This window comes from Crinia signifera, chromosome 4, assembly GCF_055691185.1.
Source record: "Crinia signifera chromosome 4, ASM5569118v1, whole genome shotgun sequence".
NCBI classification, from domain to species: Eukaryota; Metazoa; Chordata; class Amphibia; order Anura; family Myobatrachidae; genus Crinia; species Crinia signifera.
Genome location: NC_139220.1, coordinates 258,327,475 through 258,346,850, shown reverse-complemented (window position 1 = coordinate 258,346,850; position 19,376 = coordinate 258,327,475). Strand labels below are relative to the sequence as shown.

The 19,376-nt window shown below is 45.1% G+C and overlaps 1 protein-coding gene across 3 annotated transcripts in view; it reads left to right on the top strand.

The window, feature by feature from the left end:
* The window catches only part of DPP8 (dipeptidyl peptidase 8), a 31,571-nt gene extending 23,511 nt beyond the window's left edge, over positions 1-8,060 (top strand). For all 3 annotated transcript variants that reach the window (XM_083184321.1, XM_083184320.1, XM_083184323.1), the window contains exons 17-20: positions 28-180; positions 297-439; positions 1,553-1,664; positions 5,625-8,060. In XM_083184321.1, coding sequence (XP_083040447.1) covers positions 28-180; positions 297-439; positions 1,553-1,664; positions 5,625-5,747 — 531 coding nt within the window. In that variant the 3' untranslated portion in view covers positions 5,748-8,060. The remainder of the gene's footprint in view (positions 1-27; positions 181-296; positions 440-1,552; positions 1,665-5,624) is intronic.
* The last annotated feature ends 11,316 nt before the right edge of the window (positions 8,061-19,376 follow it).

The following is a 19,376-nucleotide window of genomic DNA, read 5'->3' as shown; positions in this document are numbered from 1 at the left end:
CTTTTCTTTTTTTTTTTTTTTCGATAGGGTCAAGTAGAGATAGATGATCAGGTTGAGGGGTTGCAATATCTGGCTGCTAAGCATAGCTTCATAGACCTTGACCGAGTTGGTGTCCACGGTTGGTCATACGGAGGCTATCTCTCGCTAATGGCTTTGATTCAACGTCCTGACATCTTCAGAGTAAGTAGCTGTAATATTTCCTGGTGTGCTGATGACTTTAAAAAAAGTCAGTTGGATCCGTTTTTGTTTCCCCATTTCTTCCACATCTATTAATGTTTCCTCCTCTTCTAATCAAGGTGGCTATTGCTGGAGCACCCGTGACCCTATGGATTTTCTATGACACAGGATATACAGAGCGGTACATGGGCCATCCTGACCAAAATGAACATGGCTACTACCTGGGTTCTGTGGCAATGCAGGCTGAGAAGTTTCCCTCTGAGTAAGTCTAACATCGAAATCTTTTCTCCAACATCCACTTGTTGTGGGACCCTGGGTTCTGTGTGTGTGTGGGTGTCTGTTCTGGGTGTGGTACAAAGTGCAGTGGCAGGAGGTACTTTGAACTTTAGACCCCTTACAACTGGTCTCCGCACACTACACTGTATGGACAAAGTATTTTGCCTCACCTGTTAATGAATTCAGGTGTTTCAATCCGACCCTTGTCACAGGTGTACATAATGAAGCACCTAGCAATGCAGTCTCCATTTGTTAACATATGTGGTACATAATTGGTCATTCTGAAGAGCTCCATGACTTCAAACATGGTCCTAGGAATGGGGTGCCTCCTTTTGCCATAAGATGGCTTGTGAAATTTCATCCCTTCTGGATTCCTCAGTCAAAGTGGAAGCATTTGGGAACCACATCAGCTTAGCCATGAAGCGGAAGACCATGTAAAATAATAGCGGGGCCAACGACTGCTAATGTGTATGTCACCAGCGCTCTGATTTTATAACGGCGTTCTGAATTCCCGCGGGCATTAATGTTAGCGCAGAAACTGTGGCGAGAGCTTAATGGAATGGGTTTCCATGGCCGAGCAGCTGCACGCAAGCCTCACATCGTCCAGTCCAATGGCAAGTGTGGGCTGAAGTAGTGGACTGTAGTGGACTGTGGCGCATAAAGACACTGACTATAAAGATACGATTTAATGAATTGGGTGTAGAAGAATGTGAGTCTCAAAGAGCCCTGGCCTCAAACCCTTCGGCCACCCTTGGGATGAACTGAAATGGAGGCCTAGTCCAAGATCAGTGCCTGAGCTCCTAAATGCTGAACAGAATAACTGGGCCTAAATTACCACAGAAACACTCCAAAATGGATTTGGAAAGCCGTCCAAGAAGAGTCCCTCAATAATTACAGTCCCTCTTGGTGTAATGGTCAGGTGTCTACTTTTGTGGTGTACACCCCTGTTGGCTTTAGGGGTTATGTATTATTAATCTTGTATGTCATTTGTTTACCGTGCAGTACCCAGGAACTTTGTTCAGATTAGACAAATTTGCAGATGTCGTATTTTGTCTCCATGTAATAATTTCAGTCATCCTTTTCCTCTTTGCACTTTCAGACCAAGCCGCCTGCTTCTTTTGCATGGATTTCTAGATGAAAATGTGCACTTTGCCCATACAAGCATCTTGCTTAGCTTCTTGGTGCGCAGTGGAAAACCATATGACCTACAGGTAAGAATTAATGTATCCATGTAGAATTACAGGTCCCAGCATGATAGCACCTCATGGGTGTGCATTTCAAGAGCCCCCCCATATAAAGAATTAATGTATGTCTGTGCTGAAAAGAAGCCTTATGCGTGTATCTAGCATGCAGGGAATATTGTCCAAATTGCGCTGTGCATTAAATGTACTGTACGGCTGGTACTTCTTGCTTTTCCGTTCTCTAGTAAACTGGAAATGGTAGCTTAATTAATGGGCAATGCATCATGTTGAAACAAGATTTATTGAATGAAAGGTCATTTAAAACGCAGCACTGTGGTGATCTATCAAAATATTGCAAACCTAGATAATATTTGGTTATTATCACTTGCTTAGTAATTCTTTACAAATATGGGATTTATGTTCTAGAATGCTTGGGGTTTTTACATATTTTGAATGTCAACCAAAAGTCTATTACAAACACTAATTACCCTTTATTATTGGATTGCCTCTAATATTGCTGGCATTAACCTTTTAAATGATATAAGTGCCCCTCTTAGCAACGGTACAAAAAAACCTTTAATAATGGTCCTGACTCAGTTGAAGGCAGTTCACGTAAGTGCAAAAATGAGATGAAAAATTGCATTTTGCTACAGATGCGACCAATGTTGCATAGATGGTAAATGAGCCTCCTCACATTTTATATAGTAGATGTACCTGAAATATTATGGGAGGAGTGGCTACACCAGGAGTATTAGCAGGGGCAGAAACATCACAGTAAATGGCCAGAGATGTCTAATAACAAAACTTTTTTTCTTTTAAACTCTGCGCTGATTAAATGTATTCGAAAGCCTTTTACAAACAAAGGTGGAAACCGACTTTATTTAATAAAAAAAAAAAAAAAAGTCCGTACGCTGATTCTATTATTAAATTGCAGTCACGGTATATTTTCCCTATTTATCTATATCTCCCTTTGTCCCTCTTTCAATGGCAGCCGTTAGCCACGAGGAGGGGAGAGCAGTGTGTGCAAGCACTGGGTTTGCACATACCATGTAGGTTTTTATACCTATAGATATGGGTATTAAGCTTAAATATTTGCATTAAGAGTTGGTCTAACTTCTTGTTTTTTTCTTAAATCCATTCAAGAATGAAAAATAGTATCTTGATTATTTCAGTGCAAACACGTTAGGATTTGAGCGTATTTTCTAAGCGATCTGCGCTTCACACGGTAGGCCTCACTAGCATCTGCTTAAGAAGGGTTGTCAAGCCCTGGAAAACTACATGAAAAAGCAAAGATGAAATAGCAGCGCTTAATTTAGTGTTAATGTGTCTAATAACCAGTTGGACTGATTTTACAAATTAAAAACAATTTATTAAACCTGTGACCCATTAAGAAATGTATGCGCATTAGGACTAAATAATTAAATTTGGGTACTTGTGTATTATCAGGGCGGAGCAGGGTGGTGTGGTCCTCCACACGACGATCCCCGATGACTCCCTGGAGGCAGCGTTCAGTCCCCCCTCCTCTGGCACTCGCAGCGGATGCTGTACGTAATTCAGCGTATTGCCGTTGGCGGTGCATCACATGGTTTCCCTGCTCCCCCAGCGGCACTACGCTAATTGCGTACAGCGTTCGTGGCAAGTGCCTGAGCAGGGGGACTGCATGCAACTGCCTGGGCGTCACCGTGGATCCCAGCGGGGATTGACGCGGTGCTCGTGCCGGAGGAGGGTTATAGACCAGCCATTTTACCCTCAGTATCCACGTCGGCGTGGAGTTTATAAAGTGCAGCCGAGCCCGAAGCGTGACTAGCGCAGCGAACCCCGCGATCGCGTCCCCTCGCTGGGCACTTTATAAAATCAACTCCATACCGGTGTGGATACTTGGGGTATGACATGGATAGTGACGTTTACGTAGCCAGCTTAGTGCTGTATTGGTATTCTGAATACACCACTACGTAATGGGCGCCCTGATAATACACATGTACCATTATTAGTAACCATAAGAAATATGATTTCTTGGAAAAATGCTAGTGCACTAGATAAAAAAAATAATAATATGCTTATTTCCTGGCGTGAAATGGTGTACTGTCCATTCCTATTGTGCCCTTCTGAATTCCTTTAATCTCAAATACTATAATCATTTAGCTCAAACCCAGAGGGGAAGGATTACATACTCTGGGTGTACTAACAGATAGGGTGGGTGTTCCCTCCACTGGCGCTACAGGTGTACATACTGAACGATATGCGCCTTGTCATAAACGACTAGGCAAAACTAGACTGCATGCACAGATGACCGGGACTATAGTTAACGACCCATCATTAACAATTTAATAGGTACACACTACAAAATATACACACCAATCTAGTTAATAGCGTTACTTTGCATATCATGAAATATCTTCAAACGTACCCAGCTTAACATTGCATTTTCTCTAGATATGTGTACTGGCTAATAATTTACAGTATACTCACGTGGTGCTAATTATCTCACGTGTGACACTGAGATTTTTGTGAGTTTTTTTTTCTTTGTCTTCTGACATTAGACCTAGAATATAAAATACGGTACTTGTTTCCTAGCACGGCCACATATCTTGGCCATCGGGGGTAATTTGAGTGGCCACCGACGCGATGCCCCCGATTTTTCCATTGAAATGCATTGAAAAATCGGGTCGGTCGCGTCGTGTGCACCTAAAAATGCTTAAATGGTCCAGACGCGATGCCCCCGATTTCCCCATAGGGAACAATGTTAAATGCCTCAATTAACCCAAATCAGCATAGGAACAATAGTAAATGGGCCAAAAACACCCCTGAACATTGAAATGTCCCCCCAAAAGTAGTTGACGCCACCCCGCCATCAACGTGAACCCGAAGCGTGGCGAGCGCAGCGGTACGCGTCCTCCGACCTTTTCATGCCCTACTATCCACTAGGGCGTGGAGTGAGAATAGAATAGCGTGGCGAGCGCACGCGGATACCTTCACAGGTAAACACGTCCCTTCGCGGGCTTCCCAGGTGTCCGCGTCGCCATGGACACCTGGGAAGCCCGCGAGGGGACGCGTATAACTGTGAAGGTATCCGCGTCCCCTCGCGGGGCTCGCTGCGCTCGCCACACTATTCTATTCTCACTCCACGCCCTAGTGGATAGTAGGGCATGAAAAGGTCGGAGGACGCGTACCGCCGCCCCTCGCGGGCTCGCTGCGCTCGCCATGCTTCGGGTTCACGTTGATGGCGGGGTGGCGTCAATAACTTTTGGGGGGACATTTCAATGTTCAGGGGTGTTTTTGGGCCATTTACCATTGTTCCCTATGATAATTTGGCTAAATTGAGCCATTTCACATTGTTTCCTATGGGAAATCGTGGTCATCGCGGGTAAATTGAGGCATTTAACATTGTTCTCTATGGGGAAATCGCGGGCATCGCGTCCGGCCATCGCATCCGATTTTTTTAGCGGCCGCCCCGATTTTACCCCCGATGACCGCGATTCTGATCGGTGTGGCCGTGCTAGGAAACAAGTACCTAAAATACTAGTAACATTTATATTAAACTTCTATTTTGGTACAGGTTAGCAGTGTCTGACATGGCTTACTGTGTCATGCTGCATGTGGGCATTATCCCTGAGCCTCACTAATGCACAACCTGAATGTTCTAGCTCTCCTGCCTTGTTAAATGTTGCACAATATGGGTACTGCTATCTTGGCCAGCACTTATCAATGAAAATGTGTCCATTGTCCAAAAGGGACAGGACATGAAACCTGGTTTTTGTGCATCAGGCCCCCTTGGCCTAAAACTGTCAACAAAGCAATGTCCTAGTTCTGCAGATATTAGTACAAGTGATCACCGGCAGAACCCTTTTCTAAATGCCACTGAACAGTGGGAATGTACAGTAGATGCATGTTTCTTGCTTTATCAATTAGTTAAGTGACTAAAAATAAAGTGTGGTTACCTTTTCCGTGTGAATACTATACTGTACTAGTAAAGTGCTTTCTTCCTTACAGATCTACCCTCAGGAGCGTCACAGCATTCGGGTTCCTGAGTCAGGAGAACATTATGAACTGCACTTCCTGTATTACCTGCAGGAAAACCTGGGCTCTCATATAGCGGTCACCAAAGCCTTGTGAGCAAAGTGTTAAAGGTGGTTACGGTGGGGTAGGCAGTGTGGCACCCCTGCTACCGCCAAAGAGGGGCTCAATATACACAGCTTGGTCCTAGGCTGAGCTTCAGTGGAGAGGGAAACAAAGGTTCAGTCCCTGTACTACAGTGATATCCCAACACATTCTACCAGTGAGAGGATAAAATACATGTATCGCAGCTCCGAACTGCATTCACATATTTGGGGAGTACGTAACCCCTACACTACGTGTCTTTTTGCAGATATTAACCGTGTCATTAAGTGTTCTTTCTTTTTATCTGCATATGCCCCCCTAGGTCTGTGTTGATCCGTAAGTTGTTGTAGTGGCTATGGCATTTGGTTTGGTACCAGATTCAGAGCAAGCTCCTCCTATCACAGCGGATGCACTTCTACCATGGTCTAGGAGTTTGCTCATTACAATAACCCATTGGATTGCAAAGGGTTCCTTAATGCTGCATGTACTCTGCCCTTTATATGACATCAGAGTGACCTGTTCATCACCAGTCCTCACCCATAGATGGATTACAGTGCTTTTTACAGGACGTGTAAATGCTCTGATAATGCTTTTCATTAAAGTACTACATGGTGGAGTCTGGCAGCAGGACGGCACTTGATCCTTTAATGGTGATTCGCCCACCATGGTACTTCTGCCACTTGGGGAATGCAAGGGTGAAGGAGGGTGGGAGTCTACTTTCACACTATCCAATAGGTAAACTTTTGGGGAAATAACTAGCACTAATGGTATAAAGGTGCTGAATGTGGCCTGTGGATCATGCATTTAGAGCACACTGTCCACCCTTATAATTGAGCACGTTTTTAGAGTGCCTTTTTTTTTTTTTTTTTTTTTTTATTCTTCTCTCCCCGCCCAGTGGTCATGTGGGATTGTTTTGCATGAGTTTTTGACCTGGTGTTTATTATATACCTGTTAGTACACCTCCATACTTTCCATTGCAGTTTACATTTTGGGATCCGTGTTTCATTTTGTAGTCAAAACAATGAGCAGTGTTGAAGCTGTAACTAACATTCAACTCCCCAGAGGCAGCAACGCCCCCTCTAACTATTCGATTGCTGCTCTACTTCCTTGCAGAATATAGCGTTGCCGGTGTTGTGGAGGCCATTGTGCCAGGTGCAGTGCCAGGGTTCCACTCTAGATTGGGTTTACACACTTCACCTGTAATTTAAAGCACTTTAGAACATGAAAAAGATGCTAATTGAATTACTTGAACATGATTACAAAGCCTATTGCTTTGAAACGCATCTTATGAAGAGTCTGTAATGCCAGTGGCAGTTTTGAAGTAAAACTAGTGTGGTAGGTGTAACCTGCTGCTTTGTTTTAGTCTTTCTCCCCTTTTCACCATGTACAAATTGTTGTATACAATCCTGACTGCTGTTGTACCTCACTCTGTCCTCTCCCAATTTTTTTGTAGCATGGTGTATAATGCATTGCTATTTTAACATGGAACTCCGTCACCGCTGATTTAAAAAATATATTTGGACAATGTTATACTATTTTTTTTTTTTTTTTTTAAGCCTGTTATCTGCATCAATCCAAATCAAGTAGAGTGGAACTTTTTGTGAACCTGAATTCTATTCACCCTTCCTTTTTCAATTTTCAAAGATGCTTGCCACCCGCCACCCTTAGACTCAATTTAATTGACTTTCTACATGTTGCACAATGAGAACTGTGTTATCTGATTCTGGAGATCACTGCTCTGCTGCTGCTTTCTTACATCCTGTCCTACAAGTGTGCATCCCTTTTATGGACAGGAAAACAGACACAAATACTAATCCGGGAGGTGTGTAATGGCTGGCGGCACCCCATAAAGTTTTAGGTCATTTTTGTGGAAGAGTTAATCCCAATTTAGTTATTTAGTCATATAAATACTGACCAATACACACTTAAATTATTATTGAACATTGTCCTAGAGTTGTGGGTAAGTACCTGTAGTTTAAGATATAATTGGCTAGCCTCCACCTTGCCTTGTCTTTAAAGCATAAGGCTTGATGTGCAGGAGGATGTTGGATAGCTTAGTTTTACTGTTGTCAGCCCAAGTGGGGACAGGCTGCTGTCTCCCTTCAGTGATCATGTACAAATTTCTAGAATGTCAAGTGTTTTAAACTAAAACTGTAATTATATGAATTTTTTATTTTAATTGTTAAATCTTCAACTGTTATTCTCACCATGTCACGGTCATTCATCCAATATGCTCTCTTCTCACACAAACTCTTTTAAAGGTGCCATATTCTGCTATGTTTAAAAACTAGAGATGCTATAGTCTTTAAAATAAGAGGGAAAACCTTTGGTCTGTGTCTTTGGTTATTTCATAAATTGCTGTTGGTTTACAGTTCTTTCCATAACACAGATTATGTGCTTATGGAAGCTGAATGTATCCGCGTAATGGTTACAAGTGTACTGCCTCCCACTGCACTGTTCATACGGATCCTACTTAGCATGATTGCCAAATTATCCCTTCTAAGTGGTCCTCTCGCCTATACACAGCAGACGCATCTTTTTTGTGGGCTAAGTTAATATGCAGCTTTTCCCTGTGCTGCTAAATAGTGACATCACTTGGTCTCTGTATAAAATTGACTGATGCTGTGCGTGTGGGCAAGTAATGTGACAGACTGTGTGTGTGTGTGTGTGTGGGTGTGTGTGTGTGTGTGTGTGCGCGCGTAGAACTTCTGTCTACAAAGAACCCTTATGTTATGTGAAAGACATGTCCACTAATAAGACCGAAGTAAACAAATTGGTATCTTTTAGCCGATAGGCACTAATGTTAACCACCTCCTGCTGGTTTATATTCATGGTATGGCTTCCAAAATCCTACAATTTTTAAAATGAGGAAGCTTATAGAACTTTATGGCAGGGCTGGGCAACACCGTCCCTCCAGATGTTGATGAACTACACATCCCAGCATGCCTTGCGTCAGTTTCAGCATGGCCACATTGCAAAACTAATGCAAGGCATCCTGGGATGTGTAGTTCACTAACATCTGGAGGGCCGGTGTTGCCCAGCCCTGACTTATGGTGTGCACACATGGTGAGATTCCCTTGCTATTCGACTAGATTCGAGTGCCATGCAATCTTTGCTAACTGTACTTTTTTACATACAATCTACATTAGATTTGCACTATGGTCATTGCTACCCTGTCTATCTGGGTTTCAATTTGTGCTGTTACTGGAGTGTGCATCGGGATCGCAAGGTAAAAAACCTGTGCCATCTGTATGCGATTTTGACTATATAGGGCAGTATTCAATGAAAAAGTTCTCCGTGCATGGAGAGCGTTTTATTTCGCTCTCCATGCACTCTCCGTGTTCCGGAGGGCTCTCTGCCACTCCTGCTCCCTCTATTCAATGTGGCTGATGCTCTCCGCTACTCGCGGAGAGTCTTAACCCCTGCAGGGAGCAGGGAGCTTTCAGGGAGCCGGAAGCAGCCAGAGAGATTAAAGTCTCCCTGGCTGCTCCAGAGGACTGTGGAGGGGAGGGGGGCTCTCCAGGACCCAGGCTGCACCCCCCCTATAGCCAGCGGGGGACCCAGTATTCACTGCGCCCGTTTGTGCATAGTTACGTTCGGGTGCAGTGAATATATGAATATCTAATGCGCGGCTCGAGCGCTCCGGCCCCCTGCTGGCTGCACTGTGTAAAAAAAAAAAAAAAAAAAAAAAATTAAAAAAAAAATATTTTTTTTTTTAAATTAAATATATATTCATGTGCTATAAGCACATGAATAAAAATAACATGCCCCTTCACAGAAAAAAAAAACTGATTTTTTGACACCAAAATTTCTTAAAAAAACCTTTTAGTTTAAAAGTTCACATTACAGCTCTCCATCAAAAGATGGAGAATTGCTACACGGAGAGACACGGAGAAAGTCACTTAGAAAGACGGAGAACATTTCACATTGAATAGGGTTGCTCACTTTTGGAGAGCAAAATGCACCGTCCAAGGCGAACAAAGCACAAGTTCTCCACAAAACACGGAGAACTTTTCTCATTGAATACTGCCCATAGTCAAAATATGCAATCTTTTCTAAATGTACTATTTACATACAATTCATACGTTCAGAAAAGCTTGGTTTGTCAGAAGTCAACAATCTTGTAAAGTACAATTTTGTGAATTGCTGTCCGATTTGGGGCCTTTCAAGAAACAAAACTGATTTGTCATCGTGCTCATTTATAGGCCATACGCGGAGTGATTATTAGTTGCCTAGGGCATTCCTCTTGGTAGGTCATTTGAGGCTGAACATTTATTGATGAAGCTGTAAGTTCAAATTTGAGTCACTCCATGTTGGTTCAACCAGGTGAGTCCACCACCCATCTCGCATTACTAAAAATTATTATTATTTTTTTGCAAAAGATGTCAAAGAATTTCTGCCAAATATTTCTGTTCATTAGTTTATGAAATACATATTTTTTTTTTTAAGTTGTTAAACTATTTTCTGAGTGTGGTGTGCTTAGGCCATGTTAAAGTAGCACGGTTGTTAAAATGCATTACTTTTAAGTTATAGCAAAAAATTAAGCTTTTGGAAGTGAATTAAAAATGCTAGGTTAAATCAACATTAGACATATAAAAATTATATTTTATTTGGGTGCTCAACAAAGGTATACATTACTACCACAAAAAAGTTGAGGTACTTGTGTAGTTTCACGGCGGCAGGCTGCGCTACGCTGGCAGCGTAGCCCAATGGCAGCCTAACATAGTTAGCATAGTGTTCCAGCAGCAGCCCTGCATAGTCCCCGTACTGTCCTAGCAGCAGCCCTGACCGTGTCCACTTCAGGGAGGGTTAGGTAGTGCCTGTGTCTTGTGCACAAAGGGGGGGTTCGGTTAGCAAGTACGTCTCATGCACAATAAAGGACGCATTTGCCAGCGCTCCATATTACGAGCCTGAAGCGTGGTGAGCAGACGCAGAATACACGTCAAGTAATCAGTGTCCCCTCACAAGGCTCGATGAGGATAGTGGGGGTATGAACCGGTTGGGAGGACGCATACCGGGTACTCTTGCCACGCTTTGGGCTGACGTGGATAGTGGGGGTGTTTCAGGAACACATTAACACTGGTCCATGTCAGGCAGGTAAAAAATAGTCAATGGTTCCTGCACAATGTAGTAAGTGCTGACACAACGCTGACTGACTATGCTAACTGCGTAAGCTCCGGTTAGGTGCGAACGTACACCGTTGAAGACACAAGCTGACTACGCTGCCCGCGGGAACACTACGCTGATTCTGACGGGAATTACGCTGGCTATGTAACTGCCACAGCGAAACTACACAAGGATTAAATTTGATTCATTTTTACCGTTGTGCTACACACACAATTTAAACAAGTAGCATGACCTTGTTTGTTTTTAGCTGTGTTTTTTTTTAAACCTGCAAAACACAAGGAAACAAGTCTGAAACTCAGGAACAGTAGTATCTATCCATGTTCTAACAATACAAACCTTTTGCTAAAGTGCACAGATTAAGAATAAATTGTGTAGTATTCCTATCAAATGTACCCTCAGCCAAGATACCCAAAGTGCACACCGCCAGTCTAGGTGGATGCAGCTATATTAAAGGAGACATACCTTCCAATCGCCCAACTCCAGAAATGTTACAACCTTGGGCAAGACCACAGGAGGTGCCAAAAAATCTCCTTTCGAATTTCACCATTTAGGACTGCTAGAATCAGCTCTGCCACTGAATCTAAGGAGATGTGCAGGGGTATGATAAGTTCTGCAAAGAGAAAAAGATTGAGAAATAAATGGGTGCCCTCAGGAAACCATGTATTTAGTCTCAGTAAGACTGAAAACATTAGTAATTGTATTATTAGTCAATAATACTGTAACTAGTCAAGAAGGGTTGCACTGGGTGCATGATGTTGGCTGCAAACCGGGAGCCGCAGCTGGATGCTGGGGATCAGGGAGCCAATTGCGATTTGCATCTTTCGGTGTGGGGAGAGCCGGGCTGCGCTCTCTAGCAGGTACCCCTGTCACTCGCACAACATGGCGCCGGTGTGATGCTGGAGCCATGGTTAGCCATTTCCCTGGGGAAATCTTTAGTCAGCAGGGGTTGAGGTAGGTTCCCACCACTGGGTACTCTAATCCTGCAGAGACGCTGAGCAGCCATTGCCAGCGGAGAGTGCAGGCTCCTGTCCCCTGTATACCTCCATAATCAGGTCAGGCTACATTACTGCACCTACCAGTCAACTGGGATTTGGTTAATTGAGTTTCTCTAGGCTGCTTATTGCAACATTGTATGTGCTTGTGTGGGGGTGAGAGCCTAGTTTCAGTTTCGCTCTCTGACTAAACCCTTTGCCTGTTATTGTCCCCCTGGCCCAACTCTACAGTGTGGCTGTTACATACATTGCTCTATCCCAATAATCCTGTGTGGGAATTGCATGGAACTTAACATTACTTCCAAGGACAATGCACAAAAGGAGGTGAGAGCTCCTGAGCTGCGTGCAGGCATGGCTGGTCTTTCTCCACAGGCTCACATGCAGGATGGTCCCTGTGTCTGATGCAACAGACACATGTATTAGGAGGTCCCCACGGTAGCGTCCAACCAGGAACCAGTGTGGGCGACTTCTTTAATGCGGGGCAGGGCACAGCGGGTGGGTCTCCTAGCTGCCATCTGCCTCTGGAACCCAACCTGCAGCACTGGTGCAGGTTGATCTGCTACTACCCACTTTGGAACCTCCATGAGTGAGTGCTCTTTCTACTTCCGTGCAGGTTACTCAGGAATGGTTCAATTTGGCGTGGGTTGGGGACATTTTGTTCTACCATTCATTCCGTTAACGCTTCTGAGTCGGTTCCATACTCTGACCAGGGGCACACTGGATCCGTTTCCTCTAGTGTGGAGGATTCTTCAGCCCAGGACGAGACTTCCATCTTTTCTGAATGTAGAGGCAGCTCCTGATGAAGACGTGTGAACTTGTTCAAACGCGTTGAGCCCCTTCATCTGCTTTTGTACATCTCTGCACTTTTGGGAAAACCAGACTATATCATTCCTTCTTTCCAGACCAGTTTGTGTATTGTCATCTTATCTTAGACCAGATGCCAACAAGCCAGGTATCTTTATACCAACAAGACTGCTCACTTCCATGCTGAGATTTGAGTCACCTGAGATCCTCCACTGGGTATTCATCTGGAACTTTGGAACACCTTTTATTTCCATCCTAAGGATATTCTCTCAGCAATTCTGCTTATACACTGCATCAGTCTGGTAACCATTCTATACCGAAGTGCATTGAACTGTGCATTTCTCTCATCAATTGGAGCAATATGCTAGCAATTTTTTTATCTTTTTTTTTTAAATTGAGAATTCTCATATTTTGTTTTTATTTAATAAATGTGTATAGTTTTATTTATATATTAGTTTTCTTTACTCCGTCAAACCCGAGCACTGTATATCTTTTTTTTTTTTTTTTTCACTATAACCCAAAGGTGTTTAAGCTGTCTGGATAACTTTATTTTCTATAGGCAGGTCTAGACTCCAGCTTGCATCTTTTTTTCTGAAAATACAGGTATCGGCTCTTTCAATCCTCTTTCCACGAAAGCTGAACTTCTTACCTGATGTTCGCACCCTTTTGCAGGGAGTACTTCATACAGCCCCAATTGTTTCTCCGGTGCTTCTATAGGATTTGTCCATGGTCCTTTGGACTCTTTAAATTCCACCTTTCGGGCCATTAACTTCAGTGGATTTTTCATGGCTGACAAGAAACACTTCTCGCTATTGCATAAGACCTGAGAATTTCTGGCTTTGGGCACTGTTGTGCTGTGATCCCTTTTTTTGCTTTTCCATCCGGATCGGGTAGTCCTTTGGTAGCCAAATCCCCTTTCCAAGGTGGTTTCTCATTTTCACATCAACCAGGAGATTGTAGGTCCAGGATTCAAAGTCCCCTGCTTGCGAGGCCTCTTTAGTCGGGGTGCAAGATATTTCTCAAGGCTGATGCCCCTTTTTTGTTTACTAGGTCTTTCAAGTAGGGTTGGTCAATGTCCAAATAGACTCTGGCCCAATGGCGATCTCTGCCAATTTGCCATATTTTTGTGGCTTCTGATCTTTAGGCCACGACTGCTGTATGAGCATTAGGTTAGTGCTTCTTGGGCGGCCCATGGTACTGCCACTGCGGAACAGTGTACAAGGCTACGACATGTTCTTCTGCCCATGCTTTTCTTCCCTTTTATACGTTTGATACTTTTGCTTTTGAGAACTCAACCTTAATTAACCTCATTTTAAAAGATCCACAGGTGCAAAATATGGGGTCCTGGAGACCAAGTTTGAGAACCTGTGCTTTAGGATGTCCCAGTGTCAAGCCCTGTGTCTCATATGGAGTGAAGATTAAAATGAGATTTATGTTCTTACCTCTTAAATATCTTTCTTTGAGATCCATAGGAGACTCGGATCTCACACTGACGCACTTGTTTTTGGAATTAGTCTGTTGTGTCTCTGGTTTCACTGTGCTCTTTGTTTAGACCTGTGTGTGTTGTAGTATCTTCCTCTTCTCGCTCCTGTCTTGGGCTTGCTAATTTAACTGGCTGTCTAGGCTGGGGACAGGGTATAGGGAGAGAAGGTGTCTCAGATGCCCGTAGGCAAAAGTTTTAAATGTTTGGTGCCCAGTCCTACATTCAGCCTATACCCAACATTAAGCCCTGGGTCTCTAATGGATCTTGAAGAAAGAGATTTAACAGGTAAGAATATAAATCTCATTTCTCTTTCAATGGTCCTGGTGACACAGCTCAACACTGGGATGTAGGAGGGTCCGAAGGAGCCAGGCACCTATCCCAAAGTTTTAGAGGGTAGGCTCCTCCCCTACTGCATCCCTGGACTCTTCAGTTCGTGTTAGGTGCCCACTGGAGTGGGTGCTATTCTAAAGGGCTGCAGGAGCAGCCGAAGAATTAGAGTAGTTAGGGGATTTTTATTGTTTTATTAACTTTTACCCTAGCTAGGTAGGCACAGTGTGAGGATTCTCATAGTGAATCCTCACACTGCTAGCGCAGCAGGAGCTGACAGAAGCGCGTCCTGTCAGCTCACTGTGCACAGGGGAGACACTGTCTGGTCTCCCTGTGCAGCGCTTATAGCCTTTTCTAAAAGGCTGCCTGGGCTCCGGAGTACCCTGAAACCGGCTCCACATTTAGGTGGGGATCATGGGGGACAGGCGCTCCGTGATGGCGGCGGCCATTTTATGCGGAGCTTACACGCTGAGCTCCTAGATGAGAGGACAGCAGCGTTGTGACAGGCATGTTCCAAGTGATCCCCAGTTGAGGGGGAGACACTGGAACTAGGAAATCCTACCTGAGGAGCGGCTAGCTGGGGGTGGTTGGCGGCAAAAGGTCACGGACCCCGCAGCAGCAGGGACCTGTGGTCTCTTCCTTCACTCTGACTTTGGCGCCTTTCAGAACGCTTGCAGCGGAGCTGAGCTGGCTTACTGATCCTGGCAGAGTGACTTGGATTTCCTGGGCATCGCTTCCCCGCAGTTGAAACCAACAGACAGATAAGTGATTGGGTGCATTGCCTCTGTATAAACGCTTGTACATTGTTTGCACTGTGTATACTGATAGATATACATTTATCACTTGCATCATGTCTGAGCATCAGGCTGTGGTTTTGGGGGAGGGAGCCCTTAGTGCACTGAGCGCGTGCAATGTTTGCACACAAAAGTTTGTCCCTGAGCAGATGGCCAAGGGGGGCTTATGTATTACTTGCGCTGATGTGAGACCCATGGGCAGTGAACCCCATAGGGCAGAGCAGATGGAACCTGCGTGGGCCAGGGCCCTAGGCAGGTCAGTTAACGCTTTGGTGCAGCTTTTGGACAGGCAGAGTGATGGGCTGGTAGAATCACAGAGACCTATGCCATCATCTCAGCAGTCGTCTGGCTCCTTGCCTCTTACCCAGGCAGATCCTGCGCTGATTCAGGTGATGCAGGATACTGCTAAAGGGATCAACAGGTTCAGTGAAATGCTGGACAAAATGGATGATGTGGCAGGGACCCCTAGAAGGTCTTATGCTTTGACTACTGTGGTAGATGAGGAGGAAGGAGAGTATACTGACATCCCCTGGGATCAGGGTGATGATGTGGAAGAGAACTCTGCTGCTGGTATAGAGGATCTCATTGTAGCTGTGAAGCAGGCTTTAAAGCTGTCTGTGGAGGATAAGACTCCTGTTAAAGGTGTTTTTAAGCGACAGCGGAAGGAGGCTGTTACTTTTCCTTCAGATGAGGGGTTACAGGAATTGTTAGAAGGGGCTTGGAAAACTCCTGATAAGAGGCTACAGATGCCTAAGCGATTCCTTAGTCTGTACCCCATGCCAGAGTCTCATGCGGAGCTCTGGGAAAAGGTCCCAGTTGTGGACGCTTCAGTGGCACGTTTGTCCAAGGCTACTGTATTACCAGTACAGGGCGGTGCAGCTTTCAAAGATTCTGTGGATAAAAAGCTGGAGGGTAACCTCAAGGCTATCTTTGAAGGGGTGGGGTTTACCTTACGGCCCCTTATTGCTTCAGCCTGGGTCTCTAAGGCCATGATAGAGTGGGCTGGTGAATTATGCACCATGCTGCAGGCTGACCCTGGTGCGTTACTGCTTGCAGAAAAGATTAAGGCAGCTGCAGAATATGCAGTGGAAGCAGAGGAGGAAGCTATTAAAATGGCAACCAGAGTGTCCACAGTCTCCATTAATGCCAGGAGAGTGCTTTGGCTTAAAGCCTGGGAAGCAGACAATGAGTCCAAGAAGGCTCTGGAAACATTAGCCTTCAAAGGAAAGGTACTCTTTGGTACCGAATTAGAGGAGATTATAAAACAGGCCACGGGCGGCAAAAGTACATTCCTGCCGGCCTCCTCAGCAAAGCAGACGTCCAGATTTTCTGCTTTTAAGCCGTCCTTTCGGCCCTCCCCTAGAGGTGGTGCGTCCTTTCGAGGACAGTCTTTCAGGGGAAGGTTTCAGTCCTCTAGAGGCAAGACACAAAAGTCAAAATTTGGCTCTTTTCACAAGAAGCCTGCCACAAAAGGAGAGGATAAACCCTCTGCATGACTGTCAGGGGCTTCGCCCGACAGTGACAAAAGTGGGGGGGCGTCTCACACTCTTCAGGGACGCTTGGGCTTCTCTAGGCCAGGATGCCTGGTTGTTAGATATTATAACACAGGGTTACAAAATCCCTTGCAGAGGGCCGCCTCCGAAGAGGTTCATCCCCACATCCTTACCAAAGGAGGCACGGCTTCGTACAGCTCTTGTGAGAGCAGCTCACTCCCTTTTGGAAAAAGGGGTGGTTACACCAGTCCCCAGGGCAGAGTGGAAGAAAGGCTTTTACTCCACGCTGTTCCTGGTGCCCAAACCAGACGGGTCTTTCAGACCAATACTAAATTTGAAGTCTCTAAATGTTCATTTATGGGTAGACCATTTCAAAATGGAGTCCCTACGGTCAGTACTCCTGAGTCTGGACCAGGGAGAATTTTTGGCGTCCATGGATGTCCAGGACGCATATTTGCACGTCCCTATACACCCGGAGCATCAGACCTTGTTGAGGTTTGCCATAGGAGACCTGCATTTACAATTCCGGGCGTTACCCTTTGGGCTAGCAACCGCGCCAAGGGTATTCACAAAGATAATGTCAGTGATGGCGGCGGTGCTGAGGCTCAGGGGAATCACAGTAATACCCTATTTGGACGATCTCCTGTTCAAAGCAGAGTCAGCAGCCATGCTGCAGAGTCACTTGGCAGAGGCCATCAGTTTTTTGCTGGCTCACGGCTGGATTTTAAATTTGCAAAAATCTCAGTTGGTACCGTCACAAAGGCTCCAATTCTTGGGAGTCATACTGGACACCCATCTTCATCGGGTATTCCTCCCGGAGGTAAAGGCCAGGGATCTGGTCACCCTAGTCCAGGAGATTCTCAGGGCTCAGAGCATTTCAGTATGGAGGTGCCTCAAGCTCCTGGGGAAGATGGTGGCGTCATTCGAGACGCTTCAATTTGCCAGGTTCCACTCTCGGAGGTTCCAATGGAACATTTTGTCAGCCTGGTCAGGAAACACTTTGACCATGAAATCCGAGATGATAGTGCTGTCTTCGGACACTCGAGAATCCTTGAAATGGTGGACAGAAGTAGATTCCCTTCAGTGGGGTCGGTCATTACAGACCTGGGACTGGTTGATAGTAACTACCGACGCCAGTCTCAGGGGCTGGGGGGCAGTAGTCCTGGATCTCAGGCTTCAGGGCCTGTGGACGGCAGAGGAATCAGCGTTACCAATCAACATCTTGGAGCTGAGAGCTGTCTGGAAAGTGATTTCCTTGGCGGGAGACAGGTTACAGAACCTCCCTTTGAGGATTCAAACCGACAATGCCACAGCTGTGGCGTATCTGAATCACCAGGGAGGTACACGCAGCAAATTGGCCATGTGGGAGGTGTCCAGAATCTTCCTATGGGCGGAACAGAATGTTCCAGCTGTATCGGCTATATTCATTCCAGGTATAGAGAATATAGAAGCCGACTTCCTGAGCAGGGAGGAGCTCAAGGAAGGGGAATGGAGCTTACACCCTCAGGTGTTTCACCAGATCACTTCGATGTGGGGAACTCCGGATGTGGACCTGATGGCATCCAGGGTCAACCGTCAAGTGCCCAGGTTCTATGCCAGAACAAGGGATCCACTAGCGGAGGCAGTGGATGCCATGACTATTCATTGGCAGGGAGATCTCCTTTATGCATTCCCACCAGTACCAATGTTACCGAGACTTCTGAAGAAAATACAGGGGCAGAAGGTTCCAGTGATCTTAGTGGCCCCAGATTGGCCAAGGAGGTCCTGGTACTCGAGGCTTCAGAGGTTGTCTGTGGACTCATGGCGTCTACCTCTGAGACCAGACCTTCTAAGACAAGGCCCATTCAATCACCTGGATTCAGATCGATTGATTTTGACGGCCTGGCTATTGAAACCACCATTTTGAAAAGGAAAGGGTTTTCTGAGGCAGTAGTACAGACGATGATAAAAGCCAGAAAAGCTGTATCTTCGGCAAATTATTATAGAGTCTGGAAGACTTACATTCGATGGTGTGAGAGAAGAAAGGCTCATACATCTCATTTTAAGCTATCAAGAATGATGGAATTCTTACAAGATGGTTTTTCATCGGGTCTAAGCCTTCAGTCACTGAAGGTGCAGATTTCGGCCTTGTCCATCTATTTCCAGAAAAAGATAGCCATTTTGCCGGAAATTCAAACCTTTTTACAAGGAGTATCCAGGTTGAAACCTCCATACAAGCAACCAGTAGCACCTTGGGATCTATCACTGGTTTTGGAATGCCTTCAAAAGGCACCATTTGAACCTTTAAGGTCGGCTGACTTTAAGTTTCTCACGTGGAAGCTAGTGTTTTTGTTAGCAGTAGCATCTGCTAAAAGAGTTTCAGAATTGGGAGCCTTGTCATGTAAATCTCCCTTCTTAATTTTTCATGATGACAGGGCTGTTTTAAGAACAGTGCCTCAGTTTTTACCGAAGGTGGTATCTACCTTCCATTTAAATCAGGAGATAGTTCTACCTGTGTTTCAACCCCCAGAGGGTTCTAAGAAAAGGGACAAGTTGAGAACTTTGGATGTTGTGCGTGCCTTACGCATATATGTGGACAGAGTGAAGAGTGTCAGGAAGACTGACACGTTGTTGGTATTGTATGA